The 26,498-nt window shown below is 39.6% G+C and overlaps 1 protein-coding gene across 1 annotated transcript; it reads right to left on the reverse strand.

Moving 5' to 3' along the window:
• Positions 1-1,552: 1,552 nt before the first annotated feature.
• LOC127412277 (M-phase inducer phosphatase 1-like) lies at positions 1,553-14,281 on the reverse strand. Its single transcript, XM_051648510.1, has 15 exons — positions 13,765-14,281; positions 13,449-13,531; positions 13,225-13,276; positions 10,666-10,707; positions 10,547-10,580; positions 10,321-10,431; positions 9,648-9,761; positions 9,415-9,546; positions 9,238-9,321; positions 8,941-9,129; positions 7,958-8,044; positions 7,794-7,856; positions 7,532-7,630; positions 7,199-7,444; positions 1,553-2,710 (listed from the first exon to the last, which is right to left on the reverse strand). The coding sequence occupies exons 1-15, from the start codon at positions 13,974-13,976 to the stop codon at positions 2,573-2,575; spliced, it is 1,686 nt and encodes a 561-aa protein (XP_051504470.1). The 5' UTR covers positions 13,977-14,281; the 3' UTR covers positions 1,553-2,572.
• Between the last annotated feature and the right edge of the window lie 12,217 nt (positions 14,282-26,498).

The following is a 26,498-nucleotide window of genomic DNA, read 5'->3' on the forward strand; positions in this document are numbered from 1 at the left end:
GGGGTGTTTAATTATATTTATTTTTGAGTGTGGTCTGTGCTTAGGACCAATGCTACTTATATAATGCTCTAGTGCTTGTCACCACCAAAACTTAATCTCAAGAATTAGTGTCATGATATATTAATATTGTCTTCCAGGTTGGACGGACCGACAGATAAATAGATCTGATGGATTCCCCAGGATTATTGTGGCAAAAGGATTTTCTCCGACAGGCACGTGTTAAACTAAACAGGAATCAATCACGCATTTTTGCACATGCAAACTCGCATACACCCTTCCTTAGTGCAGAGCCAATTCAGTGACTGAATCCTTCCAAGAATCAGTTGGAGTAATTCAAACACACGTGCTCTCTCACACACAAAGGACATCTGTTTCGCTTAACAACTGTTTCTCATGCTCTTAAACCATGAAGGGTGACACATCACCCCCATAAACTTCCTGCTGCACCGAATTTATTATTATTTTTTTAAGGCATTAGGACAATACTGATATCATAGTCTCTCCATAGCTGGAGATGAGTCATAAAAAATAAAAGCTGTTCTTAAGATAAAGGAAGACAGTGGGTAGAAACAAAAGCCAAGGCTACATGCAGAGGAACTTGCTGATGCAAAAGAGATAGGATGTGGTTACAATGATTGGAAACGCTACAACCTAACAGCCAATTATGGTATTACTTAATTTTTACATTTAGAGGCAGGCTAACAAAGCAAAAATAACTTGCAATGGAAACTCAGCATACATAAGATTACTCAAATTAGACTTTTTATTGGGTGGCTCTCTAGTTGAACTACAACCATATACACTAAAACTCCAAAGGGGGATATTAAATCCAGTTTCCAGCACACAACAACCTTAATAGTTTATCTTGGGTCAATTTCATATATGCATTAAAATATATACAAAATTGGTACAATTAATACCATATTAAATATAAAAAATTTAAAACATGTAAACAGTTGTATATCTTCAAGATGTCTATAACAAACTACTGAAACCGTTTTAAAGATTTTGGATATCTCATTCAAAAAAATAAACTTTGGTTGTGCATTGCAAATTCCTGCATTATTTTAAACTAATGTTTACTTCACAGATATCTAAATTTTATCCACACACTGGTAAGAATAGCAGTGTGCACTACATGAAAGTTCAGCTCAGGACCAAAAGTTTGAAACCAACATTCTAGTGAACAATCCTGTGAAGAACAAATGTTTACACTTTTTAGTGTCCAAACTATTTCTCAATTTGATTAACCTACCAAAAAAAAAAAAAAAAAAAAAAAAAAAGAACCCACACACACGTGTTATTACTCATTAACCAAACAAAAAATATATTTGCACAGACATGGGTCTGGAAGGGTGCCAGGACATTAGGGAATGGCTGGGAAACTGTTGGCCACTCCCCTGTGAAACAGCTTTGGAACGTGAGTGAATGTGTGCAAGAACACGTGCTGGTGCTTGGCTAACCACAGTCAAGGTCCCTGCATGACCGGTATTTTTGAAAAACAAGTGACAACCTCTTTAGCCAACAAATGACTCCAAGACTTAGACTCAGCTTTGAGTTATTACCCACATACAAACTTCAATTTTATTCAGGAATACATAAACCAGCTTTCAGTCACACAGGACCAATAAAACAAAATCGGGTAGCAAAAATTACAAACACACATACACGGGAGAGACTGTTATAATCCAACTAGTCAAATTGGTTTCATGTACAAATAATGATTTTGTCTTAGAACATTTTGGTGAACATTTGTGTGGTCAACACTTGCTGACCAGCAGCAAAAGTCAGGCTCCTGCCCGAGTTAAAGCTGTCGGTCAAGTCAACAGTCAAGGAAAAAAAAAAAAAAAGGGATGGTGGGACAGTCACATCAAATGGCATGGAAAGGCATAATCCTGTTTGCTCTATATATAAAAAAAATAAAAAGAAAAAAAATCTTGCATCTTGTAAAATACTTAAACATGCAGGGGTAAAAATGTGATTTGTTATCCGTTAAAGGAAAATGTACATAATAGAAAAGGACACTCAGGAAACAACCTTAAAAGCAAACTTTTATAATTTTAATAATTATCCTGATGTAAATGCAGTTATATCAACAGGCACCTCACCAGATGAGAGGGAAAAACATGGGGGAGGGGGAATTGAAGGTATAACAGCACTTTCACCACAACTGAAGAAAAAAAAAAAAAAAAAAAAAAAAACAGTACAGTGGACCAAAATAATAGGGGATTAAAATGATTAAAAAGTATGCGTGTATGTAAAGTATGTGTGCATGTAATACATGGCAGTGACATTTAGCTGTGAGCTTCTAAGGACATCAGGGTGGTAGTGAATGATGGCAGTTTTAGAGGGTTGTGACCAGACCAATGGGAGGCCTATCAGGCTGAAATACATAGTAGTCTGTAAAACCTGCTTGATGTTGTGGCAGTAAAGCAATACAAAGACCAGAAAACTGACAACCGTCTCAAAGCAAATCCCACAAAACACCTCTTCAAGTCCTACCCTGTCTAATGTGTGAGGGCAGTGTGAGCAAATAAAGGCAGTAAAATAATGGAGTGAGAGTGTACGCATCTTAAAGTTTGAGACGGCTGTACATGTCTCTCTTGCTACGTTCTCCAGCCCAGGTGCGGCTTTTAAGGCGGAACTTCCTCAGATCTTCTTTGTAGTCTTCATGATGCATTGGCCTATAAGCCTGAGGTTCACACACTGACTGCAGGCAAAAACACAAACGTACAATCACAAGCTTGAAAACAAAACAAATAAATAGTAATAAAAAGAATAGACATGCAGGAATCAAAAAAAAGATTTTTGTAAGCCCTAGTTTTCACCCAGGATGCTAGGAAATTTGTTTCGCAGACATACTCGTGATTTTAATCTTGTCTAAATCGAACACATCTGTGTCTCACACAACCTCAGTTAAAAAAAGGCAGTCAAAATTAAAAATTCTAACTGTGCGTTTTTATCTTAATTCATGTACCAAGCACTGATGAGGACTTCAGACCAATCATATTCTTGCGTTTAAAAGGCTAGATGCAGTGCAACTACCACAGTTTAAGAGAACGCAGGTGTCAAAGTCTCGTGACGCCATGCGAGGTTCGGACGTGTGAACAGCGAGCTCTGCGCACTTCACTAGTTTTAATACCTTTTGCGTCATATACCGGTGAGATTCGATACACCTTAACCATTCTAGGAAGACAATGTCAAAGAATTCAAAATCCTCGGGCTCTGGAGACATTAAAAGACACTTACGTGCTCAAGCCCCTGAGCAGCAGGCCGAAGGCCTGGGAGTCAATTTGGACGGTGAAGGAATTTCGGTGTCAATTGATGAACGTGTCGGCAATGCTGACGATTGTCATTGTTGACTTGGAGGATCTTGTTGTAATACGATCGATCGATCACTGCCATGGAGACGAAATTCACTGAGATGGTTCAAAGAGTGGCGGATGTTGAGAAACGGATCGATTATCTGGAGTCATCGAAGAGGGAATTAGCTTCTAACCCACTAGCAACCAAGATAGACTTAAAGCATGTCTGGGAAAAGCTGGAAGACTTAGAGAATTGTAACCGGCGAAACAACGTCCGAATTGTTGGAATTCCTGAGGATGAGATATGGTGAAATTCCTGGATGGGCACTTCCCGGGTCTGCTCGACATAACAGGCCATAAGCTGGAAATCGAGCGAGCTCACAGAGTTCCGGTTCAGAGATCCGTGGAGGGAGACAGGTGCCGATCAATTCTGGCCAAATTTCTGAGATCATCCGATAAAGATCTCGTGTTACACGAGGCGAGGAGTAAAGGAAGGCTTTCTTGGAAGAACCACAGCATTTTCTTGTTCCCACACTTTGTGAATTCGACGAGAGAAACGTGATCGATTCAAGGAATGCAAGAAACTCTTACATCAACAGAAGGCCGCTTTTGCTCTGATGTTCCCGGCCAAATTGAGAATAGATACTTAGGATGGCCGCAAAATATTTACATGCCCACAGCAAGCGATGTCCTTCATAAAGTCATTGGAGAAAGTCATTGTGTGATACTTATGTTGCAGCCGAGTGGGCCTGACTCACTGAACATTCACTTGACTGTTCGAGGAACTGAGCGCCTTTGTTTCTTTTTGTGCTGGTTCCGCCTAGCGGCTGGAGTTTGTTGTGTAGCAGCGCTCCTCAGGACAGTCTGTGGATGAATCTGCACGTCTTTGTGCTTATGCCTCCTATTGGCTGGAGTTTGTTTTGTGAAATATTTCTTGCAGGACATTGGAGTGAGTAGGTTACTCAAGTAACAGCTGAATGAGCCGGCTCACTGAACATACGTTTGAACTGCCCGAGGAATCTGAAAGGCATTTTTTTTATTCTTCTTGTGCTGGTTCCGCTAGCGGCTGGAGCTTGTTTTGTGGAGGAACACACCTTCGGGACAGTTATGTGGATGAATCTACATGCTCTTTGTGCTTAAGACTCCTATTGGCTGAAGTTTGTTTTAAAGACTATTTTCTGTTGGGTAATTCGGTCTCACAAAATTTGTATAGAAGCACCAGACTTGAGCAATCCAATGGCACAGTTGTCGCAGGGGCTCTCGTAGGCTTACATGGACGGTCTGAGTTTAGAGGGAGAGACGCCAGTTGGCGCTGTCGTGTGTGGGGTTAATGCGCACGTTTTTCTTTTTTCTGTTTGTTTGGTTCAGGGGGGAAGCTTGGAATGTGGTCGTTATAATTGTATTTTGACAATCTATATTTTCTAATGATAATGTCAAATGTTAACGAGTGGATAGTCTATCTCCACGTGGAATGTGAATGGGTTGGGGCGCCCCATAAAAAGGAAGGTTATTGCTTTTCTTAAACGTAAGAAATATGATGTAGCGTTTCTTCAAGAAACGCATATTTCCCCGCAGGGAGCTAAAAAATTTGGGAAGATATGGGGGTGGATATGTTTTCTTTAGTGCTGGCTCAAGTAAGAGCAGGGGAGTCATTACACTCATAAGCAAGCATCTACAATTCAAATGTCTCAAACAGATTAAAGATAAATTAGGAAGAGTCATTATTGTTTTAGCAGAAATTCAGGGGCAAAGGTTGATTTTGGCTAATATTTATGCACCTAACGCTGATGATCGGGGCTTTTTTATAGATCTTGAAGGGATGTTGCAAGCTGTTGGCACTCCTCATGATATAATATTGGGAGGAGACTTTAATCTTTTGATGGACTCAGTCCTTGATCATAGTGAAGCAAATGTAAGCCCCCTAGAGCAACACTGACGCTTCACAGGATGTGTAAAAATCTTGGTCTTACAGATATTTGGAGACTTTTGAACCCATCTGGTAGGGACTATTTTTTTTTTCATCAGTCCATAAGATTTATTCTAGAATAGATTATATTTTTTTTATATCCAAGTCCCTTATTTCATCTGTTGTTGATTGCTCAATTGGAAACATCTTAGTCTCAGATCACACCCTAGTGAGTTTAGAGGTGTTTCCACATACGGAGAAAAAGAAATTATATAGTTGGCACTTTAATGTATCCCTTTTGCAAAATCCTGAATTCCAACAAATGTTAAAGGCTGAAATCAATGTCTATATGGAGACCAACTGGTCCTCAGTATCCTCTGTGGGCATGGCTTGGGAGGCACTTAAGGCAGTTCTTAGGGTCGGATCATACAGTATGCCTCATTCATCAAAAATTGACCTCACTGAAATACAGATATAATACTATTTTGTCGCGGAAGGTGGAATTTTGGCTATTCAGCACAAGACAGTCATATTGAGTCGGGGGACAAAGCAGGGAAGCTTTTGGCTAGATATATAAAGAAGAGAGTCTTTTTCTACCATTCCCTCAGTGAAATATTTACCTCAGCCATTGGTATTAATAATGCTTTTAAAGAATTCTATCTTGATCTTTATAGTTCCTCATCTTCATCTACTGATTAAGATATTAGAAACTTTGTGGAACCATTAGAACTCCCTAAACTGGGGGCCTGGTTAGCTCAGTGGTAAAATACGCTGGCTACCATCCCTGGAGTTCGCTAGCTCAAATCCCAGGGCATGCTGAGTGACTCCAGCCAGGTCTCCTAAGCAACCAAATTGGCCCAGTTGCTAGTGAGGGTAGAGTCACATGGGGTAACCTCTTCGTGGTCACTATAATGTGGTTCGTTCTCGGTGGGGCACTGAGCGTGGTTGCCGCAGTGGATGGCGTGAAGCCTCCACACACGCTGCGTCTCCGTGGCAACGCGCTCAAGCCACGTGATAAGATGCGCGGGTTGATGGTCTCAGACGCAGAGGCAACTGGGATTCATCCTCCGCCACCCGGACTGAGGCGAATCACTATGCGACCACAAGGACTTAAAAGCGCACTGGGAATTGGGCATTCCAAATTGGGAGAGAAGGCTCCGGGGCCAGACAGCATTGCCACTGAATTTTTTAGATCTTATGCTACAGAACTGGCTCCACTTTTGTTAGAAGTTCATACGGAATCATTAATGAATGGAAAGCTTCCGCCAACCATGACACAAGCCCATTTTTGGGGATGTGTTAAGATACAAGAATTTTGGTTGAAGATACAGAGATTTGTGTGACGTATTGGACAAATTTTCATTTTGCCCCAGATTATGCATCTTAGGTGATGGAGCGGTCATTAATTTTGGGGATAGCCACTTAAAGTTGGGTCCTAGCCGGGGTTATAGTTGGAAGACAAATTATTCTTAGAGGTTGAAAACGGCTGGAACATCCTCGTTTCGGGAGTGGTGCGGGGTGGCAGCATTTGAGGAGGCGATTTTTAGAAGGTTGGGAAAATGGGATTTGTTTAATAGGAAGTGGGGTGGATATCTGGCTTTTTTGGAGGGTTCTTGGGGCGGGGCAGTGGAGAAGGATTTTTAATTTTTAGTTTGTGTATGTGCACTCTTGTTTTTTGAAAGTATTTTTTTAGGTTTTAATTTTTTAATTTTTGCTAGTGACCACTAGTGTGTGTTTGTGTCTGGGGTTTAATTTATATAACTGATCCCGTATTTTATGTTGTGTTTATTTGTCTTGTAGATGGAATCAATAAATGCTAATAACAAAGAACGGGGTACTACAGAGCATTTTTAAAAGTCAGTTTTCAGTGGAGGAAAATGGTGTTTCAGTGTGGATGATGCACATGAAGCAAAATTGATATAATATATATATATATATAGGGGTGAACATGGCCTTAGTTTCACGCTGTGAAAACACTCGTACACACCTTGTGAAGTGGGAAAAACTCTTTGTAGCCTCCTTTCAGGATGTAGAGTTCAGGGTAATGGAGGTTAGGATACTCATTCAGAACACGATCTCTCTCTCGAACGTAGCGGCACATGCGTGGACCACGCTCTGATGAAAATTCACAGTGGAACACCAGCAGGACACGCTTCCCAGGACTTTCTGGGAGAATAGGATGCTGTAAAAAGTAGTCTTCAATTTGATCCTGCTGATGAAGGTTAAGGGCACCCTGATGACAAAACACAGTCATCAGTTTGACTCACACAAACAACATGCAACAGCAAGGATGCTAATTAATTGCAAGCAACAGTCTCACCTTAATATGGCCACCCTCATACTCGTATGGATAGCGGCAATCAATAACAAACAGCCTTTCCACCAGATCACTATATTGACCGTTCATTGCTTGAACCATCTGATAAACACAGAAATACATGTTATGGGCTTAATTGGATTGCACTGACACACTGAACTGACATTGCTTGCACTTGCACACCAGGTGTGTCCATTGCATTATCATTTAATGTTTGTTTTGCTTTTTAAATGTACATGCCTGTTTTTAATGTGTGCAAACTTACAATCTCTGGAGTGATGTATTTCAACTCTTGGTGTTTTCCATCTACCGTGGGCAGTGCTGGAGGCTTCAAAAGACACAAATGCACTCTTTAAAACATTGTTTTAGGGCAGAATTTTATAATGTCCTTCTCTGCTGACATAAAAATAAAGCCTGGTTCATGCTCACCTTGGTGAAATCTCCAATCACATTACTGGGATCTGTATCCAACAGTCTCTCAATCTGTGAGTGATTAAACGACTTTGACCTCTGAACCTGTAAGAGTAAAGATTCTAAGTTAGGGCTCAGATTCTGGCTGCAAATGTGTTGGTTTGGCAATGTTCAGAATGGATTAGTAGCTTACTACATTCTGAATACAGTGCAGTATACACTATATTCACTCACTGAGAACTTAAGAAAACTATGGTCCTAATAAAGTGCTAGACGTGGTCTTCTGCTGTTTTAGCCCATCCACCAAAAGCTTTGACGTGTTGTGCATTCCGAGATGCTATTCTGCTCACTAAAATGATACAGAGTGGTTATCAGAGTTACTCCGCGAGTTACTAAGGAATCATTTTCCATTGACCCCTCTCATCAACAAGGCGTTATGTCCACAGAACCGCCGCTCACTGGATGTTTTATGTTCTTGGCACCATTCTGAGTAAACTCTAGAGACTGTTGTGCGTGAAAATCTCAGGAGATCAGCAGTTACAGAAATACTCAAACCAGACCATCTGGCACCAACAATCATGCCACGGTCAAAATCACAGAGATCACATTTTTTTCCCCCCCATTCTGATGGTTGATGTGAACATTAACTGAGGCTCCTGACCCATATCTGCATGATTTTATGCACTGCTGCCACACAATTGGCTGGTTATCGCATGAAGTAGTAAGTGTACAGGTCTTCTAATTAAGTGCTCGGTGAGTGTATTTCATACTATTTTTAGTATGTGAAACGCATTATGCCAGGCAAAAAAAATAAAATACAAAAGTGCTCTGTATACAGCACATTTGGGTATTCCATGCAGACATTAAATGTGCACACACACAATATATAAACTACATAAATTGTAGAAACAGTAAAAGTAACACTGTAGTACGCCATTCCAAACATAGCTTATTTTTTTTTTTTTATTTTTTTTTTTTTTAGTTTTCCACTGTGGTCTGACCTGATGTGACATGGCATCCTCCTGCTCTACAGGAGAGACTAAAGTCCCTGCCAGGCTCCGTCTCCTCTTCACTCGGACAGGTGTGTTCTCATCTTGCGGCCTGTCAGATCTCTTTAGTGGGACACGCCCTCCTGGGCTGGGCATAGAAGGAGATCGGAACAACCCACGTGGACGACAGCGAATCACAGGCTAAGGGCAATAAAGTGGATTTTTTCCATGTCCATTACCAACTTAACTAAATCAACCCAATAAGACAAACAAGAACTTGCTATGCTTGAGCATAAAATTAAAACCTACCGAATCAGTAAAGTCCATGATTTGTTTGGCCACCAGAGGAGCTGTGAGAAGACTATCCATTCCAAAAGGAACCTCAGAGTCATTCTATGCAAATGACACATTGGAGGTTATTTACCAAACAATCAAAGCAAATGTAAATAAAACAAAGGCTGTAGCCATAGAGACAAAGATTCTAACCTCCATGTCGTCAAGCCCCTCCAAGAAGCCATCATCGTCATCATCGGGGACACAGGAGAGGGAGGGACGTCGCAGTATGAAGGGACTGCTCTCATCAGAAGAGTCGAACTGAAGGGATGATGGTGGGGAAAGCTGATGGAAGAAAAAAAAAAAAAAAAAAAAAAAAAGTCATATTGACATCACAATTAAAACATGAAAGACCAACATGCTTTTTACAAGCTTGGGTGTTGTACCATTAGCGCAGGAGCAGAGTTTGGTCTGCAGGCGAAAGCCTCCTTGGCCCCACCAGTAGAGCGCATACGACAGCGAGATGCAGGCATGGAAGGCTTTTTGAACTCAAAATTCTCCTGTAAAACAAGAGACTGGATCAAACTATCCATAAGACATAGTACGCCATAAATCAAGGTTCCCACACCTTGACCACTGATTTTCTATGATTGGATATGAATTTTTAAAAATCACTTCATATTGGACTTTCAACGAGCAACAGTAGTACCAAGGATTCTTCTATTGGATTAAATATTTTAAAACTAGAAACATTTTTATTGACTATAGAAATGTCCTATAAAGTATTTCCACACTTTTTGACCAAAGAATTTCCATGACTATTCCAGTTTTTGCTGCATAATGATTTAAGAATGATTTGTTAACCGATTCACTGAAAAGAATCTGCTCAAAAGAACAAATCCCTCAAATCAATTCTCACTATAATTTATAAAAAAAGTTTTACTCCACACAAAAATATGCCCAGCCAATTTAATATTTTAGAGGAGAGAGCAACTACAAAAATGTACTATTTCCATAACTAACAATATTAATTTTTAACTTTTTCAGCCCTGTGAAAAATAATATCAATAATAAAACCCCAAGTCCTTTGAGGAAAAAAAGGGACCACAAGACACACACCTCAGCCAGATTCTCTTTGTTGCCACTGCCATGTGTGCGAGTCCATACTCCATAGCGGGACGGATCACATTCTTTATTCTTCAGATTGGGACTGTGACCCAATAACTGCAACTATGGAGAGAAAATCAGAGTTCTGCTTATTTCCATGGGAAAACAGCCTAAATTCTGAATATCCCTTATTAATGCAAGAGTATAAAAGTTATAAAAGTCTAAAGAACCAACTTACTGGTAAAGAATTTATCCTGCGAATGGGCATTTTCCTAAAGAAACAAAAGTTAAGTCTGAGTCAATACAACAGATTTTAGCGACAGATTTTCTTCTGCTTTGTAATGCATGACCACTTACTCGTTTACTGCTCTTGATGCATCCAGCATGGCCCTTTCAAAACTGTGAAAACGAAAATTCTGTTAGACTCAACTTCAACAGTTCTTAGTGCACTCAAAGTACCCTCCCACCCAAAACAGAACACTACTCACAGACGGTTATTCAATCTAATTTATGTCTCAGCCTAGGCCCCTCACAATTCTATATTTAAAAAATACACAGCGATGCCCACCTGTATGCTAAACAGCCCTAAGCAGCTCTGAGGAATCGGGGGGGGGGTGCGTTATTTGGTTGGGGGGTATCTTCTAATTTACCATATGCCCACACAACACTTACTGCAAGGCTCTTTTGTTGGGAGAGGGGAGCAGGGGGAGAGAGAGTAAATGGTGGTTTGGAGGGGGAGGAGGTAAGGAGTGTGTCTCTTTCATAGCATAGGAAAAGGGGGAATTAGAGTTAAGGAGGGGGGGTTTCGCGACTAACTCACAATTATAGTACCGCTCTATTTGGATGCTCCTCACAGGGCATAAAAGCGTGCCACTGCATTCACCCAGCCCCCTTCAGCAACGTGCCACAGAACACACACTGATGTGTGAGGAACCCAAACAGCTGTAGGTCTGGCTGCAGATGAATGGATTCCCACTGACACCAAATGGCTAGGAAATGAACAGTTCCTCACACGCTGCAGATTTCCGCAAAATGCCAGAAAGCAGAACTCTTCAAAGGAGCATTTTCAAGATGGTTCACTGAGCTTTAAAGGGACAGTCCACCTAAAAATTAAAATACTATTGTTTTCAGCCTTCCGTGGATCACAAAAGACGTCAGCCTCGTTGGAGACGTTGGCCTCGATGACCATTCATTTTCATTGTATGACATTTTATGCAAAAAGTTCAATTGCAAGTTAATGGTGACGGAGGCAAACATACACATTTCTTGACTTGCTGCGATTGATTCACAAGCTCTCAATTCCAATCTGTTTTGATCCTCATTATTTAGGATGCAAGTCAGTTATAATGTCCATTTTTCTTACAAATGAAAGAATCTCACAGCTAATGCTTTAAATCATAAAGGGAACCTTCTGACTTGGTACATTATCAAAATATATACACAGTACTGTGCAAAAGTTTTAGGCACTTGTGAAAAATGTTGCATTGTGAGGATGTCTTCGAACGTAACGCCATAAATAGTTTTCATTTATCAATGAATGTCATACAAAGTCCAGTAAACATAAAAAAGCTATGTCAACATTTGGTGAGATCACCTTTGCCTTCAAAACAGCACCAATTCTCCTAGGTACACCTGGACACAGTTTTTCTTGGTTGTTGGCAGATAGGATGTTCCAAGCTTGTTGGAGAATTCGCCACAGTTCTTCTATTTAGGCTGTCCCAATTGTTTCGGTCTCTTGTAATCCCAGTCTGACACGATGTTCAGTTGGGGGCTCTGTGGGAGCCATGCCATTTGTTGCAGGGCTCCCTGTTCTTCTATTCTATTTTATTTGCAAAAGGAATATTTAGGAGTCTAAAATTTATATTTCTTGTTTACACACTGAAAGCTGAAGATATACAGTAAATAACCATCTTAAGAAATGTTTTTGTGAACATATGGGTTTGTAACAACGTGAGGGCGAGGAAATGATGAATGACAATTTTCAGTTTTGGTTGAACTAACCTATTGACATGCTGGGTATAAAACAATATTTTAGAGGCTTTATCCCAAGTTAAAAAGTTAAAGGGATAGTTCAACCGAAAATGGAAATTCACATCAAATATTCACCCTCATGCCATCACAGATGTGTATTACTTTCTTCTACTGAATACAGATATTTTTGAAGAATATCTCAGGCCTATAGGTCTATACAATGCACGAGAATGGCGAGCAAAACTTTGAAGCTCCAATATGCACATATATGCAGCATAAAATCAATCATCAGCCTCCCGTGGTTAAATGTTTTCGGAAGCGATTCAATCGGTTTTTGGTGTGAACAGACCAAAATGTAACTATTTTCACGTAAATCTTGACATCAGCAGTCACCTTGGCAAGCGTCAAGCACTAGGAAGTTCATGCCTAAAGACTGCACTGGCAAAACGTACAGTAAAAAGGAGTTATATTTTGGTATGTTCTCACCCAAAACCGAATGGATTTCTTCAGAAGACATGGATTAAACCACTGGAGTCATATGGATTAATTTTATGCTGCGTTTATGTACTTCGAGCTTCAAAGTTTTGGTCACCATTCACTTGCATTGTATTGACCTACAGAGCCCAAATATTCTTTTAAAATATTCATTTGTGTTCTGCAGAATAAAGCCATCCACATTTGCAATGATATAAGAGCATTTTCATTTTTGGGTGAACTATTCCTCTTCAATAAATTGACTAGTGTGGATGAGTCAAAAACAGACACACTGCTGTGATTTGTGATGCAAGCCAAGCAAAAAGCACATGCCAGTCTAATCTGCAGAAAACCAATGCCACTGGGCATATGCACAGACCTTGTAACGGCAGGGATTAGATTTATAATCCTCAAACCAAGCTCTCTCACATGTCAGAAATGATTATCAACAGGCAGGAGAACTATACTCACTTCTGCTCAGCATCCAGGGAGTCCAAAGGGCTGGGGAAATCCAGGCCAAGACCTGTGTAGAGGGGGATGAAGACACAGGTAAAGCCACCTACATTATACAGCAGCCCTAGGAACATTATTGCAGATCGCATTCCAGTGCGATTACCTGTCACACCTCATACTGAAGCGAAAGCATCAGTATAAAGTGTTTACAGGACAATAAATGCAGGTTTCCCCAAGCTAACCTGCATCGGAGGAGGCATCAGATGCGAAGGAAGGGATCTTCAGGAGGGGCAAGTTTTTCTTCCGCTTTGGTGTTTCACAATGACTGCATCACAATGTCAACATAACACGTTTAGAAAACTAGAATATACTAAATGCCAACTATTTTACCACACCATAAACGCAATTACATAAAACATCTTCCTTGTTTTACAAGGTCAATAAAATGTAATCGACTTAGATAATTTACAGGAAGTTGCTCTGCTACGAAGCAATTGTGTGGTTGACATTTTTCCACTCGTTTCAGCTAAAAAATTAAATTAAATAAATTTCACTCACCCTTCAAGAACAACATTATTCATGTTTAGAGCCAAATTAGTCACTGGAGACAGCACTGCCATGGGTCCGGGGGCTAGGCTCTGCATGCAGGGGGAGCCCCTCGTCCCGACCTCGGGCAGGGAGAGAATGTGAGGTCTGAGGACTGATCCGGGCCCGGTGCTGTGCAAGTCGTTTACAGGGCTGATATCGCCTCGAACTGAATCAAATTCCATTGTCTAAGTCACAAAAAAACGCCAATTAGTTGATGAAAATACTGATCCAGTCAGGCGCGGTGAAGACGACAAAGGCTTAAGTCAAGCTAGCTAGCGAGCACACAGCACTCCGGGCAGGAGCTTCAATCGGTCGAATTTAGGGTTGAAAGAAACAACTTGCAAAATGGCGCATAATAGCGACGCTTCAATGGTCCAGATTAGATAAGCGACAGGGAATTTTTTTTTTTGTTTTAAAAACCCATCTTCCTTGAACTTTGTCGTCAGAGAGCTGCCGATTCGATTGCACTCTCTCTGACCTTTCTTAACTCTGTTGCGGAAGAGAGTGCTGATTGTAGCTCTTATTTATGTTCAAAACATGCAGTCCACAAGCGGCAATCTATGTAGCCAATGAGAAGCGCCGTTACATCCGATTCCTCCAATAAGATGCGCTTCCTCTTTTTTCAGCATTGTCCTCGAAGGGAAAGAAGGCGTTCCCGAGAATGACAGACAAATCTGATATCCAATGAAATTTAAGATAACAACAGCACTACTAAGAATTCATCCAATTGTATTTGTATATATATGTGCTGGGCGGGACAACGACATAAATACGTGGAGCGAGCAAAATTTTTCCCGCGGAACATTTCAAGCTGTGGCTTGGTAACGCCCTTATTTACAAGACAGCCAATAATATGCCAGCGTCCTGGTCTGGAACGTACCATTTAAATCGCTTGGACGGGGAATTAAACATTTATAAAACGTTTAGATAAACGTTTTTTTTTTTTGTATATTTGTGCTGATACTTAGCTATTGTCATATTAAATTTATTTAGCTAGCCAATATATGCAGTTGAGAATAGTAGGCTTTGAGTGTTTAAAAATAGCATAATGATAAAAGATAAAGGCATTTTTTTATTAATGAAGTATTCCACTTTCTGCTGAACTAGCAACATTATTAAACCCAGTTTTCACACAATGAAAAACTTGTACTGTTATACAGTGACAAGATTTGGTATAACATAATATGTGCACATGTTCCAAAATAAAAAGGGCAGAATGTGAACACTATAATCGATTATAGTAAATAAAGGACAATAAATGCAGGTTTCCCCAAGCTAACCTGAATCGGAGGAGGCATCAGATGTGAAGGAAGGGATCTTCAGGAGGGGCAAGTTTTTCTTCCACTTTGGTGTTTCACATTGACTGCAATAAAGTGATTTGATTTGATTTGATTTGATTTGAAGTGGCCTGTTATTCCCCCAAATATGAATATGACAGCATGTCCAGATGATTAAGTTGCTTCTCAGATAGCACATGTACATCTCCAAGATGCACTCACCATTCTAAACAGCACTGTGGCCGCAATAGAGTCATTCAGGTTCCTAGGCACTACCATCTCACAGGACCTGAAGTGGGACACCCGCATAGACTGAATTTTGAAAAAAGGCCCATCAGAGGTTGTACTTCCTTCGCCAGCTGAGGAAGTTCAACCTGCCACAGGTGCTGCTGATACAGTTCTACTCAGCAGTCATTGAGTCTGTCCTTTGCGCTTCTATAACTGTCTGGTTTGTTTCAGCTACTAAGTCAGACATCAGAAGATTTCAAAGGATAGTCTGAACTGCTGAGAGGATTATTGGCGCTCCACTACCCACCCTGCTAGAACTGTACACATCCAGAGTGACGAAAAGGGCTGGTAAAATCTCTCTTGACCCCATTCACCCAGCACACTTCCTTTTCAAACTGTTGCCCTCTGGCCAGCGCTACAGAGCACTGAGCACCAAAACAGCCAGGCCATCCACCTCATGAACAGTTAAAAATGCCCCCAAATACTTTCCTTTTGTCGATACTACCATGCGCAATATTCAATCCATCCATTCCTACTTGTATCTATATTTCATTTATATTTTTAACATATCCTACCTCTTCTTCAATACATTACATCACCTGCACATAACTGTATATCTGTATATACAACATTATTGCGCTATTTCTCTCTTTTACGATATCTGTTATATCGTATTTTTTATTGTTATTTTATGTCACTATATGTATATATGTTTAAATGTATATGTTTGTAAGTATGTATATACGTTGCATTCTCTTGGCCTGGAAGATTCTGTCACCATGACAAATCCCTTGTGTGTGTAAGAATACTTGGCAATAAAGCTCATTCTGATTCTGAAGATGTCTGTTCTAGATCTTTTCATCTGAAAAGTATCACAATCTAATTAACAACTGCTAAACATCTAAAAAAGATCAGATATACAAACATTATAAATGTCACAAAGACATCTGATGAATGTTTTATTGACATCTGAGACATACTTATTGACATGTCTTATAGACATATTTCAGATGAGCAAACAACATTAAAAATACATGTTCCGGATTCAAACATACATCAAATAGACATCTGGGTGATGTGCGTGTGCTATCAGGGTTCAGAAAAACAATTTAAGGTTACTTACACTTGAATAAGATGAGTAAATAAACATTTATCAGTAGCTGAAAAATGTATATTTTTTAAATTTATTTTATGTCAGTATCTTGTGGATGGGTTCCTGTATGTATGTGTTTGTGATGGGGGAGGTGTGGTGACACATTTTTTTGCCACATGTGCCAATAGACCTTAGGGTAGATGCCATTTTTAATTTAATGCAAATGAAAACATAGCTGTAAAGTATAGACATACAGTCCACTAAATAGATTGAACAGTCTTAAAGTCTAATTTTCGTAACCCATGCTTTCCAAAGTTTTGTTTCCACTGGATTTTTTTGGAAAGACGTATTTTCAATGTTTCACTGGCTGAACGACTACCACCAAGGTGCACAGCAGTAAAACCTATTAAACAGACTGCTTCTACCCCTCACAGCCTCATTCATGTTAAATTAAATATAATGTCTACCCTAACTAAGATCCAAAAGCTTATATGGTGAAGATATATGTTCAAAAATAGTTCTGTTATGGGCCAATGCATAAGCAACAAGAGATAAAACATGTAGTCATTTACAGTGCAGTGTACGCCCAAAAAATATCCAATATCTCACCTCACACACTCATCACAAACTAACCCATGGCCCTCCAGACACAGCTCCGCATAGTGCAGCAGATATAGCCTTGTGATTGCTTGAGGAGATTGCTGGGATGTACAGACACTTGTCCACTCTGTTTATCCTAACAAGACAAGCCCTTCACTTCAAACAAGAGCTCTTACAACAAAAAACACTTTACACTTAGGGAACATTCCCCATATATATTTCATACTGGTACTGGTATATTTAATAATGGTCTTGTCTAATGTTTTATTTTTTAGGTCTTTTTTAAAACAGTCATGGTAACAATGAACCATAACAGCCCTATTAAAAAGATTATATAATCTGTTAGTCTTGATAACCTCCAGGTCACCCTCCCCTACTTGTGCAGAATCCCTCCAATTTTAGCACAATGGGACTGTGGGGATAGCATGGGAAAGCTCATTGATTTACTTACATGATATTTAGTCATTTTTCACTTTCTTGGAGGTAGTTTTATATCCTGGATATAGAGTGAGTTAGGAACAGTTTTTTGTTGAGATGTAATAAAACAGTTCTTTAACCAAATAATTGAATAATATCTTTCTTATTTGATCTTTGACCTTTATATGACGTTTTGGTGATTTCTAGATACACCAATTCAATTAATTCTTTATGTTATGTGTGTACTGTTTCTTTTAAGTATTTACTTCATACAAGTTGATTAATGAATTAAGGAGTCATTCAGAATATAAAGCGCTACACAACCTCCTATGAAATCCCTATTGGCAGTATTATTATTATACTTTTCCTTACTAAAGAAGACACATTATGATTTAAAAAGGCTAACTTTATTGTAACAACCTGAACATGAAATCATCTTAACTGTTTGAAGACATTTTGCATTTCGTTACCAAGGCCTGAACTAATTAAGTTAGTCCAAACATACATAAATAGCATACTGAATTTAAAAGGACCATTTTGAGACTACATCAAATGCACAATAAACTTAAACAACAGCAAAGTCCCATCTGGATAAACAGGCTTTCATAGAAGGATCTCAGAAAACAAGCCCAGACAGTTTTACAGACTGATGTTTGCTAACAGGTAAACACCTGCTGTGAGGACTTAGTGCATGTTGTGGTTCCTCAGGGCATGAGAGATCAGCCTCAGTGAGACACAATTGTACCAGCACACTGATATAATCTATACATTTGGAATTCTGTGCTTTTGAGAAATTATTTATGCACAAAAATCATTTAAAGTCCTTTTATGTAATCTTTACCAAGGATCACTTTTGTACTAAAGTCACATTTCCCTTAAGGGATAGTTCACCCAAAAATGAAAATTCTCTCATCATTTACTCACCCTCATGCCATCACAGATGTGTATGACTTTCTTTCTTCTGCAGAACACAAATGAAGGTTTTTAGAAGAATATTTCAGCTCTGTTGGTCCATTCAATGCAAGTGAATAGTGACCAGACATTTGAAGCTCCAAAATTCACATAGAGGCCACATAAAAGTAATCCATACGACTCCATGGGTTAATCCATATTTTCAGAAGCGATATGATAGGTGTGGGTGAGAAACAGATAAATATTTAAGTCCTTTTTTTAACCATAAATTCTCCTCCCTGCTCAGTAGGTGGCAATATGTATGAAAACGTGAATCGCCAAAAATAAAAGAAGAATGTGAAAGTGGATATTTATAGTAAAAAAGGACTTAAATTTGTATATGTTTCTTACCCACACCTATCATATTGGATCAAGGACATGGATTTAACCACTGGAGTCATATGGATTACTTTTATTTTTCCTCTATGTGCTTTTTGGAACTTCAAAGTTCTGGCCACCATTCACTTGCATTGTATGGACCTACAGTGCTGACATTTTTTTCTAAAAATCTTCATTTGTGTTCAGCAGAAGAAAGAAAGTCATACACATCTGCGATGAGGGTGAGTAAATGATGAGAGAATTTTCATTTTTGGGTGAACTATTCCTTTAACAAGCACACACCCATAGAACATGAAAGAACAAATGACTGCAGGTAATTAAACATGTATCCAAAATTCCACATAATCTTGTGGAATTTAATCATTTAAATTTTATACACCTAAAAAGAATGGTGATGAATCTCTAACATTTCTCATAATCTCTCAATCTCACGTGTTTAAGGACCTAGCACTTACATCTGAGTGCTAAACTGGTGGTTCCAACACAATAGCTTATGAATGCATTGTGCATGTGCATTGACCCATCAAGAATGTCTGTTGCTATAATGAACTTCCTGGATAAAGAGGAAAGTGTGGACACAGAGGGCAAACCTCTGCTCAAAAAGGATCTCTAATCCATAGCACCCAAACTGTAGTCACATTTAGAAATGTCATAGAAATGACTGGTATAAATACACTCAAACATAACACTAACAGATTATGCTAACATTATTCAGTCTGTGTTTGTACATGCGGGCATGTTATTGCATGTACATCCAGGTGTGGGGCTGTGGAATGAGAAAAAGTTTTCTGTTTACATGCAGCTGAACTGGCTGTAAGGTACACATTCCCTTTTAAACTCCTCTACCCCTACAACATCAGCTTTTGTCTCTGTGTAAGTGAATGTTCACACATGCGACAGGTGGCCCAGCCTAAACCCTTAGCATTTGAGACTACTGCCTGAGTGAATGAATTACTGTGAATATAGCATTTGCATAGCTCTAACGTAGGAGTGTATTGCTCTGTCATTAATGTCCTCTGCCTGCCTCATTACCACCCTGAGCCATCAGGAACAGCCCCAAAGCCCAAATGGTGCAAAAGGGTCTTGCATTAACACGTGCATGGGGCAAGAACTGAATGCCCTAAATCCCCTTACCTTCCTCACCCACACCTCAAATTACTGAAGAATAAGAAAACCCCCCAGTGAGAGAATATGACTTTATAATACAAGCGATCTTTGGTAAAGATTGCTTATAAAGGCTTTAAATTACTTTACATTATTTACAGTATTTCACACATTCCATGTCAATATTTTTAATCAAATCATCCTGTGGTACTGTTTATCTGTCTTGTCCATTTGTATGGACATGCTGACACACAATTTTTTTCTATACACAATGAAGAGACCATTACTGACCACTGCTTTCGAAACAGCATGAAAGACAGCGACAGAGGCACTGTGACAGAGAAAGGGGGAGAATGAGACAGGCAAGAACATCTGTCTGTTGAGGCTCCTGGGAACAGATGGGCCTGCAGAGAGAGAATAACTCAGCCTCGGGCCGCTGTTCTGAAGGGAATACGATAAAACAGGGACAAAAGAGAGGAGGGGGAGGAGAGCGTGGAAAAAAAGGAGAGTAGGGGGTTTGTTTGGAGGGAGGTGTATGGGAGGCCAACGGGTTCCAGCAGACCTTAGACAGACAGGAGACGACAAGGCTCGAAAGAGGAACAGAGAGGGGTGAAATAGACAAACTTATACAGCTGATCAAAGACATTGACAGCTGGAGATTTGCAAACAGAACTGAGCAAAAGAATGTGAGGAGGGCTGAGAGGTGACCACAGCTGACTAATCATGCACAGATATTTTTATTAAGCTTTATAAGATATTAAAGTTTTATTACAGTGTTGAGCAGATCTGCTATTGAGCATATCTCCCACAGAAACAAAAAGGAATTCACAATGATCACAATTCATTTCAATTATGGAATGATCAGAATCATTTTCAGACTTTCAACATTCATTTTGATTTTAATTAGATTCCGATTAAAAAGTTCTCGATTCCATTCTGTTTTCGATTATATTCTATTCTGATTTATTCTGTTTTAATGACCATTTTGCTTACATATGAAAACAAATTCTCTCTCAGCAAGCTAATAGTGTACACAGGGAACCTTCTAACTTTACATCTTGAAAATATTAATAAAAAAAATTAAGAACAGGGCACAAACTATGCCGTTCAATTGCTATTTATCCTCTTCAACTCTGCGACCCGCCGGTGGGTCTAAAAGGGGCGCTATGTTGCAGTAAAAGTTACGCTTAAAATGTTTAAATCTCCAATTACATAAGTTAGGCATATGGGGTATCGTTTGAAAGCTTAGAATCTGAACTTTTCAAAGATAACCATCTTTAAGGGGGTTCAGTGGAAAGGAGGAGGCGAGAACCGGCTTAATAATATAAATTATCATTTAATAAACAATTTAAACAAAACACATAACTATAAACACACAGTACAGCTGTCTGTAATTCTCTCTCTCTCGAACTGTCGTCCCCGGCCGCCCTTATCCCTCGCGCGCCCCATCAGGCTGACTGGGGACCGGGTGTGTCTCATTCCATCCCGGCCCCGCCCTCCTCGGCTCTACACTCCTCCCGGCGTTGCCTCAGGCCGGGGAGCCCCCGGCATGACGTACATCCCCCACCCTTCCTCTCCAGGGGGGGGGGCGTGCCTTACATCATCCCCGCCTTCCTCGACCTGGGAGGAGATAGGAGGGGAAAAACAACAAAACAAAATGGCAAGGGGAAAGGCCAACACGGAGCGACAGAGAGAGAGGAGAGAGAGAAAAAGAAACTCACCGGTTCTCTGATGCGCCGTCGCGTGGTCCTCGATCACTACTCCACCCTCTCAGGCGGACTGCAGCCGCTCCTCCCCGGGTGGACCGGAGTCAGACCTCCGACCCCCAGCGGACAGAACGCCCCTCCGCGTTCCCAGCGTCCCGTGGGGACACTCCTCCGCCCCTGGCAGCGGCCCTACCACTCCAGTCGGTCGGGGAGTTCCGTCCCCACTCGCCTCGCGGACGGCGGCCGTTCCCCACGTCCGGGTAGTCGGGCTACTCCGTCCCCCGTCGGACGGCAGTGGCGCTCCCCTGGGTGGACGGCAGTGTCGAGGACTCTGCGACGGGAATCCCTCCTCCTTCCCGGGTTTCGACACCAGTGTAAGGGGGTTCAGTGGAAAGGAGGAGGTGAGAACCGGCTTAATAATATAAATAATAATTTAATAAACAATTTAAACAAAACACATAACTATAAACACACAGTACAGCTGTCTGTAATTCTCTCTCTCTCGAACTGTCGTCCCCGGCCGCCCTTATCCCTCGCGTGCCCCATCAGGCTGATTGGGGACCGGGTGTGTCTCATTCCATCCCGGCCCCGCCCTCCTCGGCTCTACACCATCACTTCTGCATTTATTTTACATAAAATTACAAAATAAGGACTGAAAACATTTGTATAGCAAATCAACACCACCTAGAAGTCATGTGGTAGAAACAGTAATATGAATATAAAAGTCTTTCAGTTAGAACATGAATAGACAAATCATATATCAAATGAAAGCGCTCATGTGACTGCACAGTTTATTTTATTGCCATAATAGCACAGTTTAAAAGATTTTCAAAAGAATCACAAAGTGAAATATGGTATTTGTAAGACATCAAATACAAACGTCTCTTTTATGCGCCGATCACTTCTACTGTAATCCCCAAATAGCTAAAAACTTTATATCTGCTTTTACCTTAGGATTTGTTCTTAAAAAATTAGCCATTTTTACTTTTCTGTGAGCTTGCTTGTGTGAATAATCCAATGTTATATCTTAGATGAACAAAATATGTGGTCCAGCAGGAAAAGCATGCTAAAAACAATCATTGGAAATACATGTTTTCAACTATTGATGATTATACATCATTGCAAAGGGGAGGATCTCCACTTTCTAATGACACGTAGAATGAGCTTCTAGTCCACTCAGAGGCCAAGAAATAATGAAAGAATGGGGGTGGTGCATGAACTGAAAATTAGACAGATTTTTTATTTTATTTCTAGTCATCAAAAGATTGTAAACATACATAATATTATTTATGAATAATCTGAGTCTTTTTTTTTCTTTTTTTTTTTTTTACATTTGCAATTAGTCCACAGTATGTGTAAATGGTGAACTTTTCAATTTGAGTGTGAAAAATCCCCAGAGTTGGAGAGGATATTTTTACAAATATAATAATTAACATAACCAAAACTCAAGTGAACTTTAAAGTAATAATTGAGATCGGAATCATTCAAAAGAAGATCACATTTAATCAAGAAAATCTGTATTTTTACCCAGCCGTAAAAATGCAGAACATTTTATCAATCCTCCAAAAAATACACAATTTTGTATTTTTTTTATTTTGTTTTGGTAATTAGGATAACGATGAAAAATATTTTCGGCATTTGTAATTTTTCCCTTAAAACACTCTTAAAATGTATATAAAATTCTGAAAATTATACTGATAATCTGACAGACAATTTCAAAAAAGTAAAGGTTTCCTCAAAGCAGAAACTAAACTTTTCAAAAGACACTCAGAGCTCTTCTGTGGGGATCCAGTGATGCAAATTGACGACCTATAAACACTGATTGTGTGCATTTAAAATGCAATCAGTGATCCCTGCACCACAGTAAAATGGGACATTTGCAAACCCTCTGTACAGCCCAGTCTAAAGCAGTCTGCTATCGTGTGTGAATTGGACCATCAGCAGTGCTGATACAGCTCTGTGTCTGTGCAGGAATGTTTGATGTGCGAAATGTAAAGCTTTGCAGCAACAGACGAATCTCTGTGTAAAACACAATCAGAGCTTTTCCCCACTGCAGACCAAGCAACTCTTTTCCAGTCATTAATAATTTATATCTCACCCGCTGATCAATATTTCTTGAAGCTTGCCATTTGATGCTAGATTCTAACTGCTCTGAACCAATCTATGAATTGTATTATACATAATTTCCCCTATTCACAGGACACGGTTTTCACAGTTATCCATCATTATTTTTGGGGTAAATAAAGCTTTTGCCATTATAGACTTTACTTAAAGGTGCAGTATGTAAGATTCAGAAACCCTTGTTATTAATGACACCTGTGGCCATTAAGTGAACTGCAGCCAGCTACCTGTTGCTTGTGCTTGTGCACACACTCCATAGGGACGCGAGCATCAACCAAAACAATGACACAACGTACAAAGAGACTGAAGGTGATTCAACGACATCATGCTGACAGATGAGGTAGCATAATTAAAATGACACAGTTATGATTGTTTTACTACAAACTTAGAGAATGTATATTATATTTGACTCTCCAGTGCTGGAACAGGGCTAAAACAAAGTGTGGATATACGTCTGACTATGCGAGACTGTAGTTTGAAGTAATCACTTTTCTTTGCATGATACATTGACTGCATTTATACGATAGCCTATGTCGGTGTTAACTAGCTAGCCAGCTTTGTCAATAGCTGTTAGCTAAATTTGGTGGATGATGACAGTAGCTGTTTATAAAATAGACTGTACATTATATGTTGACACAATTCAGTATTGATGTGATTCCATCACAACTGTCATTTTGATATATATCGATGCGCTATTGTTTTATAATAATAGAATGTATATATTTTCTGTATAACCAAGTTATGTTACACTAATGAATGGGTATTTTTGCATTATCTTGAACACTGTCTAGCATTCATTTAATGTGTTATTGTAGTTTACCTTGCTGAATAATTACAGATTTACATTGATTATGACAGTTAATGTGCAGGCAAGATCAAGTTAGATAAGAAGAATGCCAATTCAGGGTCGGTTTTGATCCCCAAAACCGAACGTAGGTCCCTCCAGGAATCAAATGCCCTGCTGATGTTCACTCTAGTTTTCGCTCGACCACGATCACGTTCCCGCTTAGCCAGATGGGATTCAGTAGATAAATGTTTTTTTTTTTTTTTTTTTTGGCTTATTCTGAGTTTGTGAAGGAGTCGGTGTTGTGCTGGGAGCTGGACATTTGCTGGATTCCATCTCAAAGATAACGTTACCTAGTGTTGCAGACTGTTTGTTGTTGCTGTTGAATAGCGGAAGAGAAGCACTGAGGCAAGGCTCTCGGGAGTGCGCATAAACGTCACATCCTTTGGATTTTCCCGGCAAAAGCGACCTGCTCCCTTCGCATGAAAATCAGTCTACAGGCTTTTATAGGCAACCTAGGAAGTCTTGGAAGGGCTCATTTTTTAAGTTGCTTTACAAGCCGTTCACACATTGGCAAAAAAAAAAGGCAAATATTACATGAAAATTGTTACATATTGCACCTTTAAGCAATAAGGTATGAGAGGCCATGCTATATTGTGAATATAGTCACGGCTGAAGAGCGTTGTATGCACGATTTGCAGTGGAGTGGAATATGAGAGAGCCTCGAATGCTTTTATAAAACGTTTACCACATAATAAAAATAATGAAGTGGTCATGTCATGAGGAATCCAATTTTTCTTGACATTTTGACATATAAGAGGTCATTATACTGTACAAAAACATACTGCAAGTTTCAGAACTCAAAACTTCCTCTCCAGTCTGAAAAGAGCATATTGTTTCCACCCTACAAAAACTACTCATTTTGAAATCAGTCCTGTGACGTAAGAAAGGGGTGTTCATTTGAATATGAGGTACTTCAACTGAAGGTTGTACTATTGATACTGTCGCTTTTAACCAATGAAAAGAATAAGATGACAAATAAGTTCCCCAGACTTTATTGTGTTCTTGGTTGTGGAAAAACTGCATCTCTTCATGGCCTTCTGAAGGATCCCAACACTAACCTTTGTTCGGCACAATTCTCTAAGGATTTTATTGAGAAGCATTATGATTATATTGAAAGATGGAGCAGTGCCTTCTTTATCGACATGACAGTAATGCTGGTGAGTAACAAATGTATTACTACTGTTTCAGCTGTCTGTGCTTGTTTGATATTTAAGGAATTGTATAATCAACCATTTTTGCTGCAAAATACACCATGGTCAGGACTCCAACCCAGAGCTGATCGTGGTTATTACACGGTTACTTACCAATGAAATACATTATTGCTCCCGAAATATTAATGTGAGATTAGATGATATTTCTATGTAAGAAGAACACAGCGCCAAGTGCAACAAAAGACATTGGTGTAGTATACGCTAGTGGCTGCCATCTTATCTGTCTTGTATTAGCCAGCTAATTAGCCACTGAAGTCTTAAAGGGGACAGCACAGAAAACCGAGCATTTCAGACAGAGGGCCAGAGACTTTAATACTATATTATGTTTTTTGCACAAAAGCCTTTATTAACATTAAAAGTGAATCTCAAGGAAAATAATAAATGAAAACAAATAATGCCTGACATGACCCCTTATAGGAAACAAATGTTCATTAAAATGTTGTTGTTTTTAAGTAAAATTAATAAATTCCAGCTTTCCGCTAAATACATAGTCCCTGACAAGAAAACAGTAAACAGAACATTGCTATGCATAAGAAAAACTGTCAGCCCTGAGTGCTGCACAGTGGTACACAAAGTAACTTGTTGAAAAGGTCATGTGCTTAATCAAAAATCAGTTTTAAAAAGTATAATGTAACATATTGTGTTATGTTATACATTGTTTATTGTATAATAAATGAATATTTCACTATCCATGATGGAGGGCCATTTATATACCTTGTTGTGTTTGAGAAGACTGGATGAACATACTCCTCCCAAACTTTTGCTAAGAACTGCATTACATACAGGACTATGCAATATTGCATTTCAGAG

This window comes from Myxocyprinus asiaticus, chromosome 21 (genome assembly GCF_019703515.2).
Source record: "Myxocyprinus asiaticus isolate MX2 ecotype Aquarium Trade chromosome 21, UBuf_Myxa_2, whole genome shotgun sequence".
NCBI classification, from domain to species: domain Eukaryota; kingdom Metazoa; phylum Chordata; class Actinopteri; order Cypriniformes; family Catostomidae; genus Myxocyprinus; species Myxocyprinus asiaticus.

Coding starts and splice junctions, on each gene's coding strand:
- LOC127412277 (XM_051648510.1), bottom strand. CDS start 13,976: ATGGAATTTGATTCAGTTCGAGGCGATATCAGCCCTGTAAACGACTTG. Junction 9,762..10,320: donor ACAAAGAGAATCTGGCTGAG/GTGTGTGTCTTG, acceptor CTTGTTTTACAG/GAGAATTTTGAGTTCAAAAA. Junction 7,631..7,793: donor AATACATCACTCCAGAGATT/GTAAGTTTGCAC, acceptor TGTGTTTATCAG/ATGGTTCAAGCAATGAACGG.